Here is a 17,652-nt window from a genome sequence, read left to right on the forward strand (position 1 = left end):
TGCCCAGGGGGCTGCGCGCTGTTCCTCTGTTCCCCTGCCCCGTGCAAGCTCACCATGGTGAGCTGTCCTGCAGGGAGAGGTTCCCCGTGGCAGTTCTGTGCCCACAGCACGGCAAGTCAGTCAGGCTTTGGGGAGAGACCCCACTGGAAGGGGGGTCCCCACTGTGTGGAGAGTCCCTGATTGTGTCCTCAGGCTCCCGAGGAGAGGCTTGGTGGGATACAAGGAGGACTGGCAGAGGGGGAGGGAAGTCCCCCTGCCCGTGTGTAAACAGTGCCATTTAGGGCTGGGGTGGGCAGGGGGTACCGTAAGGAAACTGAGGCAGGGTCGGGGCGAGGGTCGCGGAATGAGCTGCGATCGAACCCACGGTGTGCGACCTCCTGCACCCCCAAAACGGACGGCGCTGGAGTGGGGGACCCTGTAAAGGTCTGGCATCCACCCCAGGGGATGCCGTGCCCGGAGGGCAGGCGGGCGAGCGCCGGAGGAGCCAAACCCCGAGCCCCGTGTGCGGGAGGAGGAGAAGGAGGAGGAGGAGGAGGAGAAGGAGGAGGGGGAGGAGGGGGAGCGTGTCGGAGCTGGCTCCCACCCAAGCACTGCAGGACAGGGGCGGGCACGGTGCTCCCTGCCTGGCTGCCAGCGCGCAGGCGACGCTGGGGAGCCGGCGGGGGGGACAGGGCCCGGGGGGACCGCAGCCCCCCAGCACATCATTGTCGCACGGCCCCGTGCCCAGGGCTGGGCACTTCGGGGGCGCTGCCCGGGCACCGGAGCTTGTTGCGGCCGGCGCACGGCTGGGCTCGGCCGCTCGTCCGAGCGTGCCCTGGGCAGGGGTCGGCCCCTGCACCCTCCCCCCGCCGGGCCAGCCCCTGGCAGGGGCACCATGACCCGGCTGAGCTGGTGCTTTGCCACCTTGGTTGGCTGGGGGAAGTCCTTGGTGTCCTGCCTCCTGCCCCTCCGCGCCCGCCGCCGCCGGGAGGTAAGCGGGCATCGCCGGGCACGGCGTTAGGGTTAGGGGCCGCGGGGACACGGAGCTGGGGGGCTCCGGGGTGCGGGGAGGGCGGGTATGGGCTGCCGCTGGCCCTGCCTGCTCCGGGCAGCTGGGGGTTAAACCCTGCATATGCATGCCAGGGTGCAGGGCATGTCCTTTGTCCCTCCTTTCGCCCCCCCTGCCACAGCGTCTCACTGTGACCCTCTTTTCCCACACCCGAGGAACCCCGCAGTGCCTGACTGGAGAGGATCTGCCGTACAGCCGTTCATTCTCAGGGATCTGCCGGGATCCCTGTGTCCTTACAGAGAGACGTGGAGGCAGGGGGTGTCCCTGTGTCCTTACAGAACCCACAAAGGGAACACTGTGCCTGCATGAGGGGAGCCCAGTGCCTGTAAAACACCCCCCAAATGAGATCCCTGTGCCCATAAAGTGGTCAGCGTGGGGGATCCCTGTACCTGTAAACACCTGGCACTGGGAAGCACCATGCCCATAAAGTACTCAGGCAGTGTGGGCTCCCTGGGCCCAGCGTGCGAGACCCCTGTGGGGTCACTCTGTGTAGGGCACCCCTGGGCCCGTCAGCACCTGGCATGTGTGGGATCCATGTGCCAAAGGACTGCCCCACAGGGGATCCCCGTGCCCACGCAGCACCTGGTGGGGGCACTCATTCTGCTCTGCCACCCCGGCAAACTGAGGCAGGAAGGGGGGGAAGCTGTTGGAGGGTGCTGGACTCCCACTGCGCCAGCCTCACTTCGTTCCCCAGTCTTTGGGAAGCTGCCCCGTGCCTGGCAGGATGGCATGGGACACTTCAGCTGCACCATGCCAGAAAAGCAGGTGCCAAAGCCACTGCCAGGCAGCGCCTGAGGGAGTCACTGCAGGCTGGTGACAATCCAGTATATGCCAGGACAGGGACACAGCCTGGAGGAAGGAGAGGCCTCTGACTGCTTGGGGACCCCAGAGCGCGCCGGGGACGCAGGACCATGAGCTGATGGGAGTACTGGGGGGTGGGTGGTCAGGGCTGTGGGTGGGTGGGTGGCGTTGGTGAGACGTGGGTTGGTGGCTGTGCAGTCCTGTGTCCACCACTTTGTCCGTGTGTTTCTGATGTGGGTGTGAGAACACGGACTCGTGGGGGGCTGTAGCACACGTGTACTTGTGCATGTGCGTTCATGGGCATGCAGTGGGGCTGAGGTGAGAGTGAACTGCAGCTCACACGGGTGTGGGTGCACAGGAGGTCTCTATGGAGCTGCCATGGGGTGTGTGTCCCCTAACACATGGGTGTTTGCTGAGGGCGGCAGCAGCATGGCTTTCTGATGGTGTGAGCTGTTTCAGAGGGGTGTCTCAGTCCTTTCTGTGCTGACAGGTACCCACCCACCGTGTGTGACATGGGCTGTGTGTGTGGTGTACATGAGTGTGTCCTGGCATGTACACAGGGGTGACATGTGTGATGTGTGCGTGTGCCCTGTGCACCCAAGAGCATTGTGGGGACAGCTCTGCTGGAAGTGGCTGTGGGGGCCTTGGGGATGTGGTGACCCCAGGACACAAAGGAGTCCTGCCAAGGCATGCACTGGAAGTACATGCCTACACCAGGAGAACCTGTGCGGGAGTCCCTCTGCTAAGTGACCCTGTATGTGTCCACCTGCTGAGAAAATGAGCCTTAAATGATGGTGATGGGCTGTGTCCCTGCGGCCACCCTGTCCCTGTCGCATGACCCTTGTCCCTGCCCTTCTGGGGAGCCTGGGATTGTCACGGCAGTGAATGGGAGCAGGTGATTTATGGGGGGGTGTGGACACTTCTCTCCACTGAGGCTTTCATTTGTGAGCAGTAACGAGGTTGATTAATAAGGGCTGTAATGATGGGAAGGGGTGTGTGAGGGGGGTGGGCAGGGATGGCTCTTTGCTTGTTTGGTGCTGTGGGCACGATCAGTCCCCCCAGCCTCCCCTGCCCCTGGAGCTGCTTGGCATGGAGAGGTGGGAAGTGTTGTCCTCCGTCCCCGCTGGCACATCCCCACAGGGGTACCACCACCCTGGGCCGGGTGAGCACGTCATAGTGGTGGGGTGGAGGGCAATGGGACAGGGATATTTTGGGTAGGGGTCATGCTGCACTTTGGGAGGAGCCAGATGCCACCCCACTCTCTGGGAAGGGCAGCCTACCCCCAGCCCACCCTGCCCTTCCTTTCTGGGCCGGCGATTTTATGCAGAGTATAGATGGGAAACCGAGGCAAGGGGAGCGGGGCATTACAGTGCCCACGTCCTCTCCATGCCCAGGTTTCCATGCCAGCCGTGGCTCGTCCTGTCGGTGTGTCCTTCCCCCTGGCACGTCCCGCACCCTGACTCACACCCTCATGGTCACGGCCAGCTGAGCACAAGTTTCCAGGCTGGAGCCGGAGTCAGCACTGGCGGAGAGAAGGGGAACCGTGTGTCGCACGGCCAAGCCCCCCAGGAGGGGCTGGAGCCCCCCCCGCCAAATCCATTCCCGTCAGGGCCGCAGGCTGCCGAGCCGCTCTCGGTCCCGCCTGGAGGTTGTCCCCCCTCGCAGAGGCCCCCCAGCTCCGCGCATGGATGTCCGCTGATCCCTCCCCGTCTCCCATCCCGGGACCACCCAGGGGACTCGGCTGGGGATGGGGGGGGTGCATCCCGCCGCAGGACCCGCTGGAGGCCGGAGGAGGGATGAGGGTGACGTGGGTGGCGGGTCTCCCCCGGTCAGCGGAGGAAATGGATCCCAAATGTGTGTGAGTGGGGAGGAGGGGGCCCGGGACACGCACAGCCCCACTCCGGGCCCCCGCAGCCCCTCTGCTGGCGGTGGGGGGGTGTCCCAGACGCCTCCGGGCCAACTCGAGCGGGGCGCTGCGGGGTCGGGGGGGCTTTGCCGCTCCCCTCCTTCCCCCGGCCGGGGTGGGGCGGGCGGGCGGAGCGAGGGGCCGGGGGCTCGGCCGGCCGGGGACGCGCCGCGGGCAGCATGACCGGGCTGTGCCTCTCCTGCCTGCTCTGGGTACGAGCCGCGCCGGGGGCAGCAGCGCCGCGGGGTCCCGGCGCCGGGGTCGCGGAGCGGGGCTGGTCCCGGGAGCGGGAGGTGGATGGGGCTGGATGCGAGCGGAGCGGGACGGAGCGGGGGCGTTTGCACCGGGAAGGGCTGGCTGGCGGGGCTGGACCGGTACCAGGACCGGCTCCGGGGGAACCGGGACAGAGCGGAGAGCGCTAGGGACGGCCGGACATCGGGGTGGGGCTGGGGGGACCGGACCGGGAGCGGGGCCGGGAGGCGCCCGGGAATGTGGGGAGCGGAGCGGGACCCAGCCCGAGAGAGAAGTGGCGGGGGGCAGTGGGCTGGGGGGTGCACGAAGAGGGGGGACCGGGCTGGGATGCGGGACATAGTGGGCTGTAGAAGGATCCGTGTGTGGAAGGGTTGTGGGCTTGGGGAGGGTGGGAGGCTGATCCCCCACGACGCCCAGCCTGCGTCACTGGCCGGGGGCTCCTCCATTCTCTGGGGCAGAGGATCTGCTACTCCACTGAAGGGAAGGGCAACTCGGAAAACTGGGGGGATCTGGTTAGTTACTGGGGTTTGGGACTCTGCATTCTCCCCAGTCACCATGCTGGGTCCCGGGGCCCAGTGGGTTGCAAAACTCTGGGTGGACCCGAGCCTACAAAACTGCACCCAGGTGTCCTGGTGCCCTCCACCCACCCTGGCTTTGCAGCCTCAGGGGAACTGGGTGTCACAGGTTCCCCCCCGCCACCACTGCACTCTCTGCAGTGCTGGGCAATGAACCCAGGTCTCCCAGCTCTTGATTAATTTGGCATCTCTGTCTGGTGCCTCTTCCAGCCCAGGACACCTGGGTCCCCTTCCAGCCTCCTTTGGTCTGCGTGTTGGCGGGCCTCATGGCTAGGAATGCCTTGGCACCCCTGCTCCTGCACCATGTGGGTGCTGGTCCCTGGAGGTGGGTACCCATGGGTGGGTACCCAGGTGACGTGCCCAAGAAGCCCTCCAGCCCATGCCCCTGCATCCCCCCAACAGCTTCCAGCCTTGAGGGCAGGGAGGCTAATTGGGATGCTGCCAGTATGGAGCTGGGACTGGATTGTTTTGTGGGATGGGCTGGTTCCCTGGCTGGCAGAGTGGCACTGGGTGGGCAGAGTGCCCCTCCAGCAGCAGGGTGCTGGGGGGACATAAAGCTGGGTGCTGGGTTGGTCCCCCTCTGACACAGTGATGGTGTTGGCAATGAGACAAACAGAAGAGACTCTGGGGTTGTGGGAATCAAAGGGCCAGCTCTTTCACGAGTGAGGATAATTGCTGTTAATGAAGCCATGGAGGCCAGGGCAGAGTGGGGGGTTTGTGCATGGGAGATGTGTCGGCATCCCTGGGCATCCCAGTGGGTCCCTGGGAGCGGGGAGCAAGGCCACTTCCCGGGGCACCCTGCAGCAATGATGCTGCTTTGCATATGCAAAGGAGCTCATGGCATCATTAGGTCTCACTGTCACCCAGCAACTGCGGCGTGGGAGCCCCTGTCCCGGGGGAGCTTTTCCCACGGCCGCTGGGTGGGTGACGCCACGTCTGAGCACACACACGTCTGTGGGTGTACACACCCACCCAGCGGGGTGGCACCAGCTCTGGGGGCTGCCAGGGGACCTCCCGTGAGTGGCCCTGTGGGAGCAGGTGCCCAGGGAAGAGGGGCTTGCACGCACATGAACAAACCCGTGTGAGTGTGTGCATGGTGGCACATGGACCTGCACATGGGAACAATGAGCCCGTGCCGCTGCTGTGGCTGGTGGGGACATGCGTGCCTGCAGGTGTGCATGTGCACACAGTGCCACGACACATGCACTGCATGTTGCATGTACAGCACCCTCACAGCCCCGGGGGTGTTTGCACACACATGTGCATGGCCCATCTCCCCGTCTGTGTCTGCACTGGGGAAACTGAGGCAGAGAATTTTGTGGGGAGGTGCCCGGCCCCCTGACACTTTGGCACCATCCCTTTGGCTCTGGTGCAGAGGGCTGGAGGAGAGCGGGGCGCCAAGGCAAGGGGGGGCCGCCGGGCCTCTGCTTAATCTCATTAGTCTTGGCATGAAAAGGCGGATTTACAGGGGCTCACGTCTTCATCTGGCAGCGGGTGGGTGGGCAGGGGTGGCGTGCTGCCAAGGGTTGCCCCCCTCCAAAAACAGTCAAAGGGGAGTTCGGGAGGATCACTGGCTGCCTGTAGCTGTGCCAAGCCCCCTCCCTGTCCTCAACCCCCGTGCATGAACACACACACACATGCTTGCACAGTTTGGATCCATCCTGCACTCAGTCACACTCGTGGCATCAGCTTCCTCTTGCTGTGGGTTGTGCCAGACAGGGTGGGCACGGCTGCTCACGCTCAGGGGGCTCTGTGTCGTGTCCCCTTTACACCCCTCCAAGAGGCACCTCAGCACATGCTGCCTGGCATGTACCCCAAACCACAGCATGACAGTGAGACACCCCCAGCATGGGCACCCCACTGGCAGCACTCACACGTACTTGGGTGTGCACATAGGTTTTTGTGCACATATCTGTGTACCCACACACCTGCAAATACATGCATGTATTATCTACACGTTTATCTATGCGCATTCACACGTGCACACGAGTTTGCACACACATACATGCATTCAAACATCCCTATGTGTGCAGATGTACACAGCTGCACGTGCTCACAGAGACGCTTGTGCACGGGCACGTATTCACAGGGACACACGGAGAAGTACCGACATGCAGGGAGGCATGATTGTGCACACATCTGTGCACGAACACGCACATGTATGTGCTCACACACGTGCACGCACACGGCTGTGTATGTGCACACACACACAGAGCACACGCAGCACAAAGAGCATGGACACACGCATGAGCACACGTGCACATCTGTGCACACGATCTGTGCGTGCACACACACATAGATGTGCACATGCACAGGTGTGTGAACACACAAGCGTGTGCATGTGTGCACACACACACTGCACAGAGGCTCGCACCGCCAGGGGGCGGCAGAGACTATTTAAAGGGGTGGCGGCAGTGCCCCACCCCCCCTTCCCCTGTACCCCCATCCCCACTCCGTGCCCCCCATCCCTTGCCCTGTACCCCGTATCCTGTGGCCCATACCCTGTACAGCTGCTGCAGAGTGCACAGCTACAGGTGAAGGGGTGTGGGGGACACGGGTGGAGGATGAACCGCCCAGGGGAAACAGGTCGGAGTTGAGTGTCTGGGTCTTGGTGCCACCTTGTTCCCGCTGACCAAGCCCCGTGTTGCCCCCAGCCCCAGGACCTGGAGGCTCCTCCAGCACACTCCTTCAAGATGACGAGCTTCAAGAAGGTGAAGGCGTGCGGGATCTGCCGGCAGGCCATCACGCGCCAGGGCAGCACCTGCAGAGGTGAGCCGGGGCTGTGGGAACGCGCGTGCACGGGGACATGCCAGGGAGGTCAGGACAGCGGGGATGTGTGTGTATGGCTGCATGCACGAGGATCCGAATGTGGGAACATGTGCCTGTGCCAGTCTGTGCACACACGTGTGCCTGTGTGTTAGAGGGAGAGCTGTGCCTCTGAGAGAGGATGTGTGGTGCCTTTGTGGGTGGGAAGGTGGCTGGGAGCCAGGGTGGCCCATGGAGACACCGAGGTGTCACACATGTACGTGGCCATGTGTGTCAGGTTCACACACGTGCAGTGTGTGTGCAGCAGCCACCACGTATGTGCACATGGGTGGGGGTCTGTGCACACAGGGGCGTGCTCAGCCCTGAGCCGTGCTTGCTGCCCGTGGCACCCCGTGTGTCACAGGTGGGGCCGCGAGCCCTCGCACGTGTGCGGTGTCACCGAGCCCCGTGCGAGGGGCGGACAGAGGAAACGGGAACAATGAGGCTTCCTGTGCTGCAGGAAACAGGCCCAAGGGGAGCAGGGACTGGGGTGCGGCCGTGGCCACGCTGCGTGGGGACCCTTGTGTCCCCTGGGGATGGGACGTGTGTCTTTGCGGGGCTACTCAGGCAGCGCAGTGGTGCCCTGCATAAGCGTGTGTCCCCAGCAGTGGCAAACAAGCCTGCACTGCCCGTGAGCACGTGCCCTCCATGGGGCATGGGTGAAAGTGTGCGACAGCAGTGCAGGGGAAGAAGAGAGAGAGCACAGGGGATGGCAGCACCCCTGTGGTGCTCTCAGTCATGCCAGTGTCCATGAGAGGCCCCATGAGACCTGTCTGCCTGCCCGCTGTTCACCCTGGGCACTGGGGCTTGCACTCTCACACACTCACTGGCACGCTGGCACCGTGTGTGCCCCAGAGCCACATTTTGTGTGCCTGCTGCTGTGCCGTGCTGGTGCCACCCAGAATGTATGTGCATTGGTGCAGGGTGTGGGCGTCCCTGCACGTGTGTGCACGTCCCGGCAGCCAGTGCCCAGTGCCAAGGTGCTCTGTGCCCTGCAGTGCTAGGTGCCCCCCTTCCTGCCCTGCAGACTGCCCCCCGGCACTGCTTCCAATAACCCTCTCTCCCCTCTCTCTCCCACAGGCTGCAAGCTCTCCTGCCACACCAAGTGCCAAGCCAAGGTAAGGCCAGTGTTCTGAGTTGTCCCCAACCCTGCCTGCTGGTGCTAGGGACTCGGAAGATACCATGATCCATGCCAGCTGATCCCACTGGATGGGCTGGTGGCTCTGAGCTGGTCATGGTGGCACTGGTGTCACCACTGGGTGAGGCTGGCAGTGCCATCCTGCTGCCTGGTCACTGACATGCAGTGTCTGTGTGCGAGGCTGGGTTTTGGGGTGTCTGTGCCCCAGTGCCTGCAGCGGGGTGCCCTGTGCCAGGGTGAGTGCTGCTGCACGTGGGTGCCATGCGCCGTGGCCGAGCGCTGCCAGCTGCGTGCACGCAGGCTGAGCAGCTCTGCCGATGCCCAGCCAGGGGCGGATCTTGCTGGCAGGAGACAGTGGAGCTGAGGATGCCTGGTGGTGTCTGCCTATCCAGCTGCTGCACCGGCAGAGGGGAACCCTACAGCAACCCAGGTTCTCCGAGGAGCTGGAGGTGGGCATGGTGCCCATTGCTGTGCTGCCGGGGCAGGGGAGGCTTCGTGTTCTTAATCCCTGGGGAGGCGTGTATGCCAGCTACCTCTGGGGCTGGCATCCTGGGCGGGAAGAGGCTGGCATGCCCCAGGCAGACAGCGTAGGCTGGGACATGCCTGTTCCCGTGCCCATTGCCTGTGCCCAGCTGGGCAGGGAGGGGGAATAAAGGGGGGGTGCTGTGCCAGGGGCCGGGCACACGTTGGGCTGTGCAGGGTGCCACGGTATGGGTGGCGGGGCAGGGCAGGCACTGGCAGCAGCCCTGGCTGGGCTCTTGGGGGAAGTGGGGGCTGTGGGATACCCTGGGCCTTGAGAGGGCTGGGCAAGGGTGGCTGGGAGGCTTAGCAGAGCTGTGCCAGCCCCAGGACCCTGTATCAACTCTGGGCCACCCCAGGACCCTGTGTCACCCCCACTCCAGCCAAAGATGGCAGGAAGGTGAGGCCAGAGAAGGTGGCCTTGCCGGGGTGCTGTGGGGAGAGCTGGGAGGGGCGTGCAGCGAGGGGATGCCTGCACTGGCAGGGAGCATCTGCCAGAGGTTTCCAGGCAGGAGGGAGTGTCAGGAAGTGTGTGTGTCTGGGTGTGAACCCGGTGGGGATTCTCTGATGTCTGACAGGGGGCTGTACAGCAGCAGGGGGGTCATACCAGGCTCCCAGCATCTGGCTCGGCTGTGCGCATGGGCAGCCCGTGGCTCGCTCTCTCGGCCGGCTGTGTTTCATTAGCCTCCATCACCCTTCCCACGCTCGCTGGAAGCTGCAGCCCCCTCGGTGGGGCCAGCTAGCCGAGGGGTTTGCTGCTGGGGGAGCGTGCATGGGGCCAGGGCCAGGGGCCTTCCGCAGAGCTCCTTTGGGCCAGCGCCCAGGGAGGGGCTCCTCCGGTCGGGCAAATGGCCAGCTGACTCACACGCCAGCTTGTTATTGTAGGGTCTCCGAGGAGGGTGCATGTGGGGAGGGGGCTTGGCATGGAGCAAAAATGGCCTCTTGTTTACCTGAAGTCCCTCATGTTTAACCCCTGCACCTCCAGGATACTTTGGAGAGGAAAGATGAACGCACCCTCAAAGTGCTGGCAGCTGCGCCCTGCAATGCTTCCTCTTCCTGCCCTGGATATGCTGCCAAGGTCCTGGTGTCCCCTGGCTCTGGTGTCTCCCCTGGCCCTGCAGTCTGCCCCACCATGCTGCTGGCAGTGTCTGCGCTTTGGTCCCCGTATTTACCTCCCTGGGACTTGCTCCACCTCTTCGTTCTGCCCCCTAGCATGGCCAGCTCCCAGCCAGCTGAATCCTGGCCCAGCTGGGGGAAAGCCCCCACGTACAAACCTCAAATGGACTGGTGTAGGGGAGAGGGGACAGAGGGGCGTGTGGGTGGGGCATAAAGAGCTGTACTCCTGGTGATCAGTGTGGGGTGCCAGGGGGTGTGATGGGGATAAGGGGAGGGGGGCACTGGAGTGTATGTGGGGACGCCTGGGAGCTTTTGGGGTGCTAGTGAGTGCTCCCTCCATGAGAAGGCAGTGAGGGCAGGACCTGTGCCCTGGCAGTGACCTGCATCCCTCAAGTTTCCATCCTGCTGAAGACAGTGGGGCAGCAGTGGTGGAAGCCACTGCCCTGTGCTGTCAGTGATGCTGGTGGGATGTCTGGTGCCCGTGGGTGGCTGTGGAGGGGCCAGGGCAGCTGTACACTCATCAGCTGGGAAGCACAACACTGTTCCCATGCCCATGTAAGGCCCTTCTTGCGCCCTGTGCCTCTGCTCAGGGATTTTTCCTTGCTTAGCAAACCTCCCTCCCTCTCTCCGAGAGGGACGGTTGGATGGATGGACATTGGTATGTATGTGACACACACAGCCTGCCCCTCCCTCCCTCCCTGCACCAAAACTGCCTGCCCAAAGCTGCGGGGCTGTATCTTCCTTTGAAAAGTGGGGAAACTGAGTCACCGAGCCCTGTGTGGGGGCAGCAGGAGGCAGGGAACATGGTGTGGGGTACTTCTGTGCCTCCGTTCAGGCGTGGGTGAGCCTGTGCTGTGGGTGGCACATGCCAGCAGTGGCACAGCCAGGATCGGTGGTGACACTGCTCTCTGACCGAGCACGCTCTGAGCAGTGGGGCCAAGCAGGCACGTCCCAAATCAAGCGATATCCTCGGAGTGTCTCCATCCCTCGGGATGTCTTCACTCTGACTGTGGCCAGATTTTGCCATGATGCTGGTTGGAGAGGCTGAGAAAAGATGAGGGGACTGTGCTGCTTCCCGTGGTGGGAGCTGGCCCCTGACGGATGGTTTGGCAGGGGCACAGGGAGCGCTGTGGGGTTTGGCTGGCGATTGCTGGTGCTTGGTTCTGGGAAATGGCGCCTGTGCCAGCCCCTGGGCCTGGCAAGGCTCCAGCCTGCCCTGCTCGCCCCTGCCACACAGGGGCCCCGCACTGCTGGGCTGTGCCAAGAGGGGAAACTGAGGCACATCATGGGGCAAAGGGTCTAGGGGTTGTCCCCGCAGTGTCTCTTCCTAGGGAGCTGAGAGTGTGCATTGGAGCCATGCCAGGCTGCTGGGCCACGTGTGTGTGTGCCTGCGTATGTGAGCATGTGCGTGTGTGACCGTGTGTGCTCACAGATGCATGCACGAGTGCACGAGCTGCAGGGAAATGCACGTGTGTGCAAGAACATCCATCTGTGTGCGCGAGCACGCTCGCACACAGGCAGGCGGTCACATGCGTGTGCTCCCAGTTCACTGCCATCCATCCCCGCTGGCCTCATGCCAGGCCTGGGTTGTTTTTCAAGTGCCCCCTGCGATGGGACTCCGGGGGGGGGCAGGTTTGTCCATCATTAAACCGGGGGCTGGAGCAGGGCCAGGGCCGGGCAGCGAGGCATGTCCCGGCCAGAGCAATCGCTCCCAGTGCCCGCGGCATTCACGGGCCCTTGCTCGGCCGTAGGACCCATGGCAGGGTGTGGTGGTGGGGGTGAGGGGATGTGCCACCCCTCAGCTGGTGCTGGGAGTACCCCCTGCTTGTTAAGCAAGCCAGAACTAGGAAGGGAAACTGAGGCAAGGCGTGGTTGGACGCTTCCAGGAAGGCTTGACTCCTGGTGACTGCCACCCTCCAGCCACCATGGCCAGGGGCTCAGGCAGTGTTGGGGGGTATGGCTGCCGTGTATTGCAGCTTCCTGGGGGCTGCAAGGAGGAGACATGCGTGTCCCAGCTGTGGTAGACTCTTGTTTTAGGACTTGTGTCTGTCCGGTCCCTGCTCCCTGCCCCCGGCACTCTGCTTCCTCCCCGTGCTGTGAAGAGGATGACGTACTGGTCACAAGGGAGCTGCCCGTCAGGTCCCTGTCCCTGATGGCCCCGTTCAAAGCCACCCCCCAATGCTTTGGCACAGGTAATTAGCAACACCCCGGGTCTCCACAACAGAGGGGACGGGGTGGGGGAGGGAAGGAATAGAGCAGGAATATGTCCTTGACCCTGGCATGGGCCCAGCTGGGGTGGAGGGATGGGGCTGTGGGGCTCAGCCCTGCCCCGGTGCTGTGCCAGGTCGTATTTGTGCAGCAGGTCCTGGAGGGGCTTTTGGTGTTTTTTTTTTTTCCTTGCCTCTTTCCTTTTTCCCCTTCTTTACGTCACTGCCCAACTATTCGGCCTCTCAGCTCCGGTGGGGGGCCGGCTCGGCTGCCTGGAGGACTTGGGGCCCTTCTCTGCACCCTCGGGGTGCTGCACAGAGAGGATGGGCAGGGGAGAGGGGATGCTGAGACCGCTCATGCTCGCTGCACTGGTGAGCACTGGCCAGTTAGTCCCCCTGTCAGATGAGGCAGCAGGGACCACCAGCCTCCCTCCTTGGCTGTTTCTAGGGTTGCATCCATCTTCCAGAGCCCCGTCATGGTGGGAAGCACGGTCCAGGCTGCCTTATTTCCTACTGGTTTTCTCCCTTCCCAGACCAGTTTGCATCCCCACGGCCACTCCTCCTGATACCTGTCCTGGGAAGGGTGCTGGGTCCCTGGGAACTCCCAGGACCCTCCAAGAGGTGGCAGTGATCCCAAAACAGCTGAAAAGTCTGGCTCAAGAGAGGGTCTACAGACCCTGCACTGGGGCTTATCTCCTGTGTTCTTTAATCTCTGGACATGAACCACACCTGGAGGGGGCCTGGTCCCCAGGTCTCCTTTTTTCCACTGACATGGGGGGTAATGATGCTCAAGGGTGTTTGCAGTGGGTCACAGAGGAGCTGTTTCATGTGAGTGGTGGTTTGTCTGGGGGGCTGGGAGTCACTGGAATCACTTTGCAGACCGCTGGACTTGCTCCCACTGGCACTTTGACCCTATGGCTCTGGGAGATACTTTGGCAGCTGTAGTTCAAGGATGTTGTCAGGACTTCTCTGGCTGTGTCCTGTGAAAGGGACACGTCATGTCCCCAGGGGACAGTTCCTGTCACTGCCCTGGCGACCAGGACAGGGACACACTATCAGTGCCCTTCGCTCACCCACTCATTTCCATCCCATTCAGTTGCTGATACTTTCCCATCTGGCCCCAGCTCTTCCTCTGCTGATGTTTCCCAGGGCCTGGGAGCCATCCTGTGGCCTCCTCCTGAGGAGTTTGGGCTCTGGGGCCTGTGCAGGGCTCTGTGCTGGAGCTGGGCTGGGGTCCATGCTGTGCAGTGCTGGTGCAGGATGTTCTTTGCCCCTTCATCCTTGTTGCAGCACTCCCATCTTTTTGGGATGCCTGGTTTTTGTGGGCTGTGGATGGTGGGACTTGTTTAGGGGTGTCAGTGGATCCTGGCCATGGGGTTTTGTCCCTAGAGTGGTGGCTGTTGGGATCTGACCCTGTGCTCTTGGGTGCCGGGGAGTGCAGAAGGGCTGGCTGGTCCTTCCTTGGGAGGGGGATGAGGAGATGCTCTCCAGAGATGCTTGGCTCTGGTGCTTCCTGGGACAGCAGGAAGGGTCCCCACAGTGCCTTTTGGTGCTCCCATCCCATGGCACTGTTGGGTTGCTGTGGAAGCTGAGGCATGGAGGGACTGGGAAAGATCTCCTTGAACCTGTGAGTGTACTCACAGGTGTGGTGTCCCTTAGGGGACTTGGAGGTGGGCAATGGGAGAACCCCTTACCACAGGCCCCTCCCTGGTGACTTTTGAAGGGGTGGTGAGGTAGGAGGGGTGTTGGGGTCCTGCACCGCTCCAGCAGAGCCAGTTCCAGCCTTTTGGCTGAGCCCACGGCTTCAGGACGGAAATGCAAACAGGAACGGGGAGGCGTTGGGTGAGAAAATGTCAACAGCACTGGGCCGGGTGCCTGGCTCACCGCCTCCCCGGCCAGCTCGCCACGCTCTGGGCTGCTGCTGGTGGGCTTCCCCTCTTTGCTGTGGGGTCTCCTGGCACTGAGCACTTGCTTGTAAAGCAGGGCTGGGGCTGGGTTGCCCCAGGGGCAGCAAGGCAGACCAGGGCTCCATCCATCGACATGCAGCCCCCCGAGGAGGAGGAGAAGGAAGGAGGAGGAGGGGAGACAGGAGGAAGGCCAGGGGGATGCTGGGCACACTCCAGGTTTGGGACAGGCAAGCTGGGACTGGCATGACTTTAGGTGCTAAGGGACAGACGGGGCTTTTCCAGCATTTTGGCTTTGATTTTTAGTTGAGAGGCGGGCTGATAAATCTTCACATCCTCTCCAGCGCTGGGGGTGTGGGACACCCAAGGACCATTAGCTGGGCACTTGCTCCCGCACATGGCAGGGGGGCACCAAGGTGTGCCAGGGGGTGCCAGGCAGGCCCCGAGCAGGGCCCCACACACCGGTCCCTGCCACCCCCCCGCCAAGGGCACCGGGACGCGGTGGCGTCACGCGGGGCGATAAGGCCCCGACCCCGCTGCACCCCGCGGGCCTCGCACCGGCTGCGAGGGGCTTCCAAGGGGGACGTGGCGGAGGTGTGGGGGGAGTGATTTTTTTTTTGGGGGGGGGGGGGTTGGGGGTTTCTGCCCACCTGCCGGCACCCCTTCCCCAGGGCCAGCTGCTCGAGTCAGGCTCCCGGTTGCCTTTAAGGGCGTTTTTGGGGGAGGCGAGGGGAGCGGAGCGGGGCCGGACTTGGAGCGCGCCGTGCAGCTGGGGAGAGGGAAGAGGAGAAGAAAGAGGGAGAAGAAGCGAGAGAAGGGAGAGGAGCGGTGGAAAAAGTCGACCGGGACCCCATTCCTCCCCAGGGCCGGCGCCGGCGCCCCGGGCTCCCCAGCCCCCGGCCGCCCCGGGGGTGCGGAGGGGAGCGGGGAGCCGGCGGGACCTCCCCGCGCCCCTCCATCGCCGGGGTCCCGCTTCTGGGGAGCGAAACCCTTCGGCTCTCCCCCTCCTTCCCTCCCCTCCCTCCTCCCTCCCTCCTTCCTTCCTTCCTTCTCCAGGCTTGGCCCGGGGAGGGAGGGGGGCTCTGCCTGCAGTCTGCCTTCACTCCTGCCCGCCCGGGCGACGCCGGGCTCCCGCCTGCCCCCCGCGGCCCCTGCGGCCGCCCCCCGCGCCCCCCGGGCCAGGTGAGGCTGCGGTGCCGTCCCTCTCGGATGTAGGCAGGCGAGACCCCGGATGGATTTCGGGAGCGTCATGAACCAGGTACGGGCGGGAGCTGAGGGCACAGGGGTCCCCAGGCCCCCCGGGAGGGAGGGTGCTGGAGGGGGTGTCATCTCTCCAGGGGGCGGGGGCCACGCGTGATATCCGAGCGGGGATGGGATGGTGCGTGGAGGGGGGTGCTGCTCCCCCCGTGCTGGGGGGGGTCCGCAGCTGTCTGTCACCAGAAGGGGTCTCGGGGTGCGGGGGGGTTTGAAGAGGGCGATGCGGTGCTGGCAGGGAGGAGGGCTTGGGCAGGGGCTGAGGGCCGGTTTGCTGCCGGCAGGGAGCTGTGAGCGGCTCCGGGGGTCCTTTCCCCCGTGCCCCTCTCCCCGCCTCGCCAGGGCCGGGGACTCTCCGGGTGCTCCGGAGGGGGACACACAGGCGCTGGGGTTTGCGTCCCCCCCTCGCCTCCCCGAAGTGCGTAGGGACGCGTCCCCTGGAGCGGGGACTGCGCGGGAAAGCGGGGTCCGCCCCCGGCACCCCGCTCCCGCCCCGCAGCCGGGGGGGCGACGCCGGGCTCCTGTCACCCCCGCGGGCAGGACACGGTGGGGGGCTGCCCCGCGGCCGGGACACCCTGGCAGCCCACGGGTTAACCCCCCCTCGCCGTCAATGGTTAAACTGCGGGTTAATGAGTGGCGAGGCAGCCCCGGCGGGTGCCAGCCCCCCCGCCGCCCCCCGGGCAGGGATCCCCGGCCCCTCGGCGCCGCCGGGCCCGCAGAGGGTTAACTCCGCCAGGGCAGGTCCCGGCGCAGATGTTTTTGGGCTGTGCTGCTGGGAGAGGAAACGACCGAGCGAGGGAGGCATCAGCCCGCTTGCGTTTAAGGGGAAAACAAGGAAAAAAAGAGAAGTGCTCCGTTCCCGGGCTCCTGAGCCCGCTCGGTGCTGGCGTCAGCCCTTGTGCGGTGGGTGCGTGGGTGACCCCAGTGGGTGTGCTGGGGGACAGCTGGCAGGGACAGTGGGGTGACAGTGGCTGCACCCCCTGGGTGCTCTTGACACTTGAATCTGGGCGTTCTGGGAGGCACCGCTTGTCCCTACAGCACTGGGAAGAAAGACAACGTGTGTCCTGTCTGGAGTTTGGAGCCACCCCCAGGGAAAATGTATGGCTAGAAAACCAGCCTCCAGCTCTCACCCGCTCTGATGAAGCCTGTTCTTAGTGATCCTGCTAGCCCAGGCAGGGTGCTGGGCCTTGGAGCTGTGCTCACCCACACACCCTTTTGGGTGTCGAGTTGCAGGGGGGTCCATTTGCCCCTGCCCTGGGCGACCCTCTTTGCTTTGCCACGATCTGGTTCCTAGCCTTGTGCAGCCCATCCCCGGGGTATCTGGTCACAGTGCCAGCAGACCCTGATCAGCATTGGAGCTTCCCTGATGGGTTTTGGGACACAAGAGAGAAAGCAGTCCCGCAGTACAGCTCCTGGGTAGGGGGAATGTATCTGTGTCTCCACTTCTTCCTCCTGTTCCCTCATCTCCTCAAAACTCCAGGTTGGGGGACCACCAGTTTTGGAGGTGCTGCTCAGCATTTCAGGTCCCCTGTTGTGTTTTCAGCTCTGTCCTGCAGGATGAGGACACAGCACAGACTCCAGTCTCCATCTGCCTTGGGCCTTTCCTGCTCTCACAAGTAGAGCCCCCGGGCTCAGTACTGGGGGGCTAAGACCCCTCGGGGCAGCCAGGGCTTATTCTGGCACCTTAACCACCCCTCGAGGTGGGTCCCAGACCCATGGGCACTGGCAGATGCCCCTCATGCTGGGAGGCTGCCAAAAGTGTGCAGCGGGATCTGAGTGCACAGAAAGGGGCTTGCCTGATGCTCCACCAGCGTGGATCTTTGGGAAGGATCCCGCCCTGGGCTCAGGGCACAGCCTGCTGACAGGCTGGTGTGCTGACCAGTGCCACAGCTCGTGCTCCATGTCAGAATCCATTTGTTGATCAGTTCCATGTGAGAATCCCTGTGCTGGCCTGTCCTGTGTGGGAATCGCTGCTCTGACCAATCCTGCATGAGAGTCAGTGCTCTGACCAATCACCTGTGAGAATCCAGGCTTGACCAGTCCTGTGGGACAGTCTGGGGAGTGATTAATCCCGGGTAAGAATCCATGTGCTGGCCAGTCCTGTGTGAGAATCCGTGCATTTACTGA

General features: G+C 63.7%; 1 protein-coding gene across 16 annotated transcripts in view; it reads left to right on the top strand.

Annotated features, from left to right (window-relative positions):
• The first annotated feature begins 647 nt into the window (after positions 1 to 647).
• The window catches only part of TNS1 (tensin 1), a 68,630-nt gene continuing 51,625 nt past the window's right edge, over positions 648 to 17,652 (top strand). For 10 of the 16 annotated variants that reach the window (XM_064434869.1, XM_064434872.1, XM_064434875.1 and 7 more), the window contains exons 1-2: positions 7,237 to 7,351; positions 8,468 to 8,505. In XM_064434869.1, coding sequence (XP_064290939.1) covers positions 7,276 to 7,351; positions 8,468 to 8,505 — 114 coding nt within the window. In that variant the 5' untranslated portion in view covers positions 7,237 to 7,275. Of the gene's footprint in view, positions 971 to 3,904; positions 3,968 to 7,236; positions 7,352 to 8,467; positions 8,506 to 14,949; positions 15,530 to 17,652 lie in introns of those variants that run through there. The other 6 variants (XM_064434880.1, XM_064434881.1, XM_064434882.1 and 3 more) reach the window with 3 other exon arrangements.

Source organism: Passer domesticus, chromosome 10, assembly GCF_036417665.1.
Source record: "Passer domesticus isolate bPasDom1 chromosome 10, bPasDom1.hap1, whole genome shotgun sequence".
Taxonomy (NCBI): domain Eukaryota; kingdom Metazoa; phylum Chordata; class Aves; order Passeriformes; family Passeridae; genus Passer; species Passer domesticus.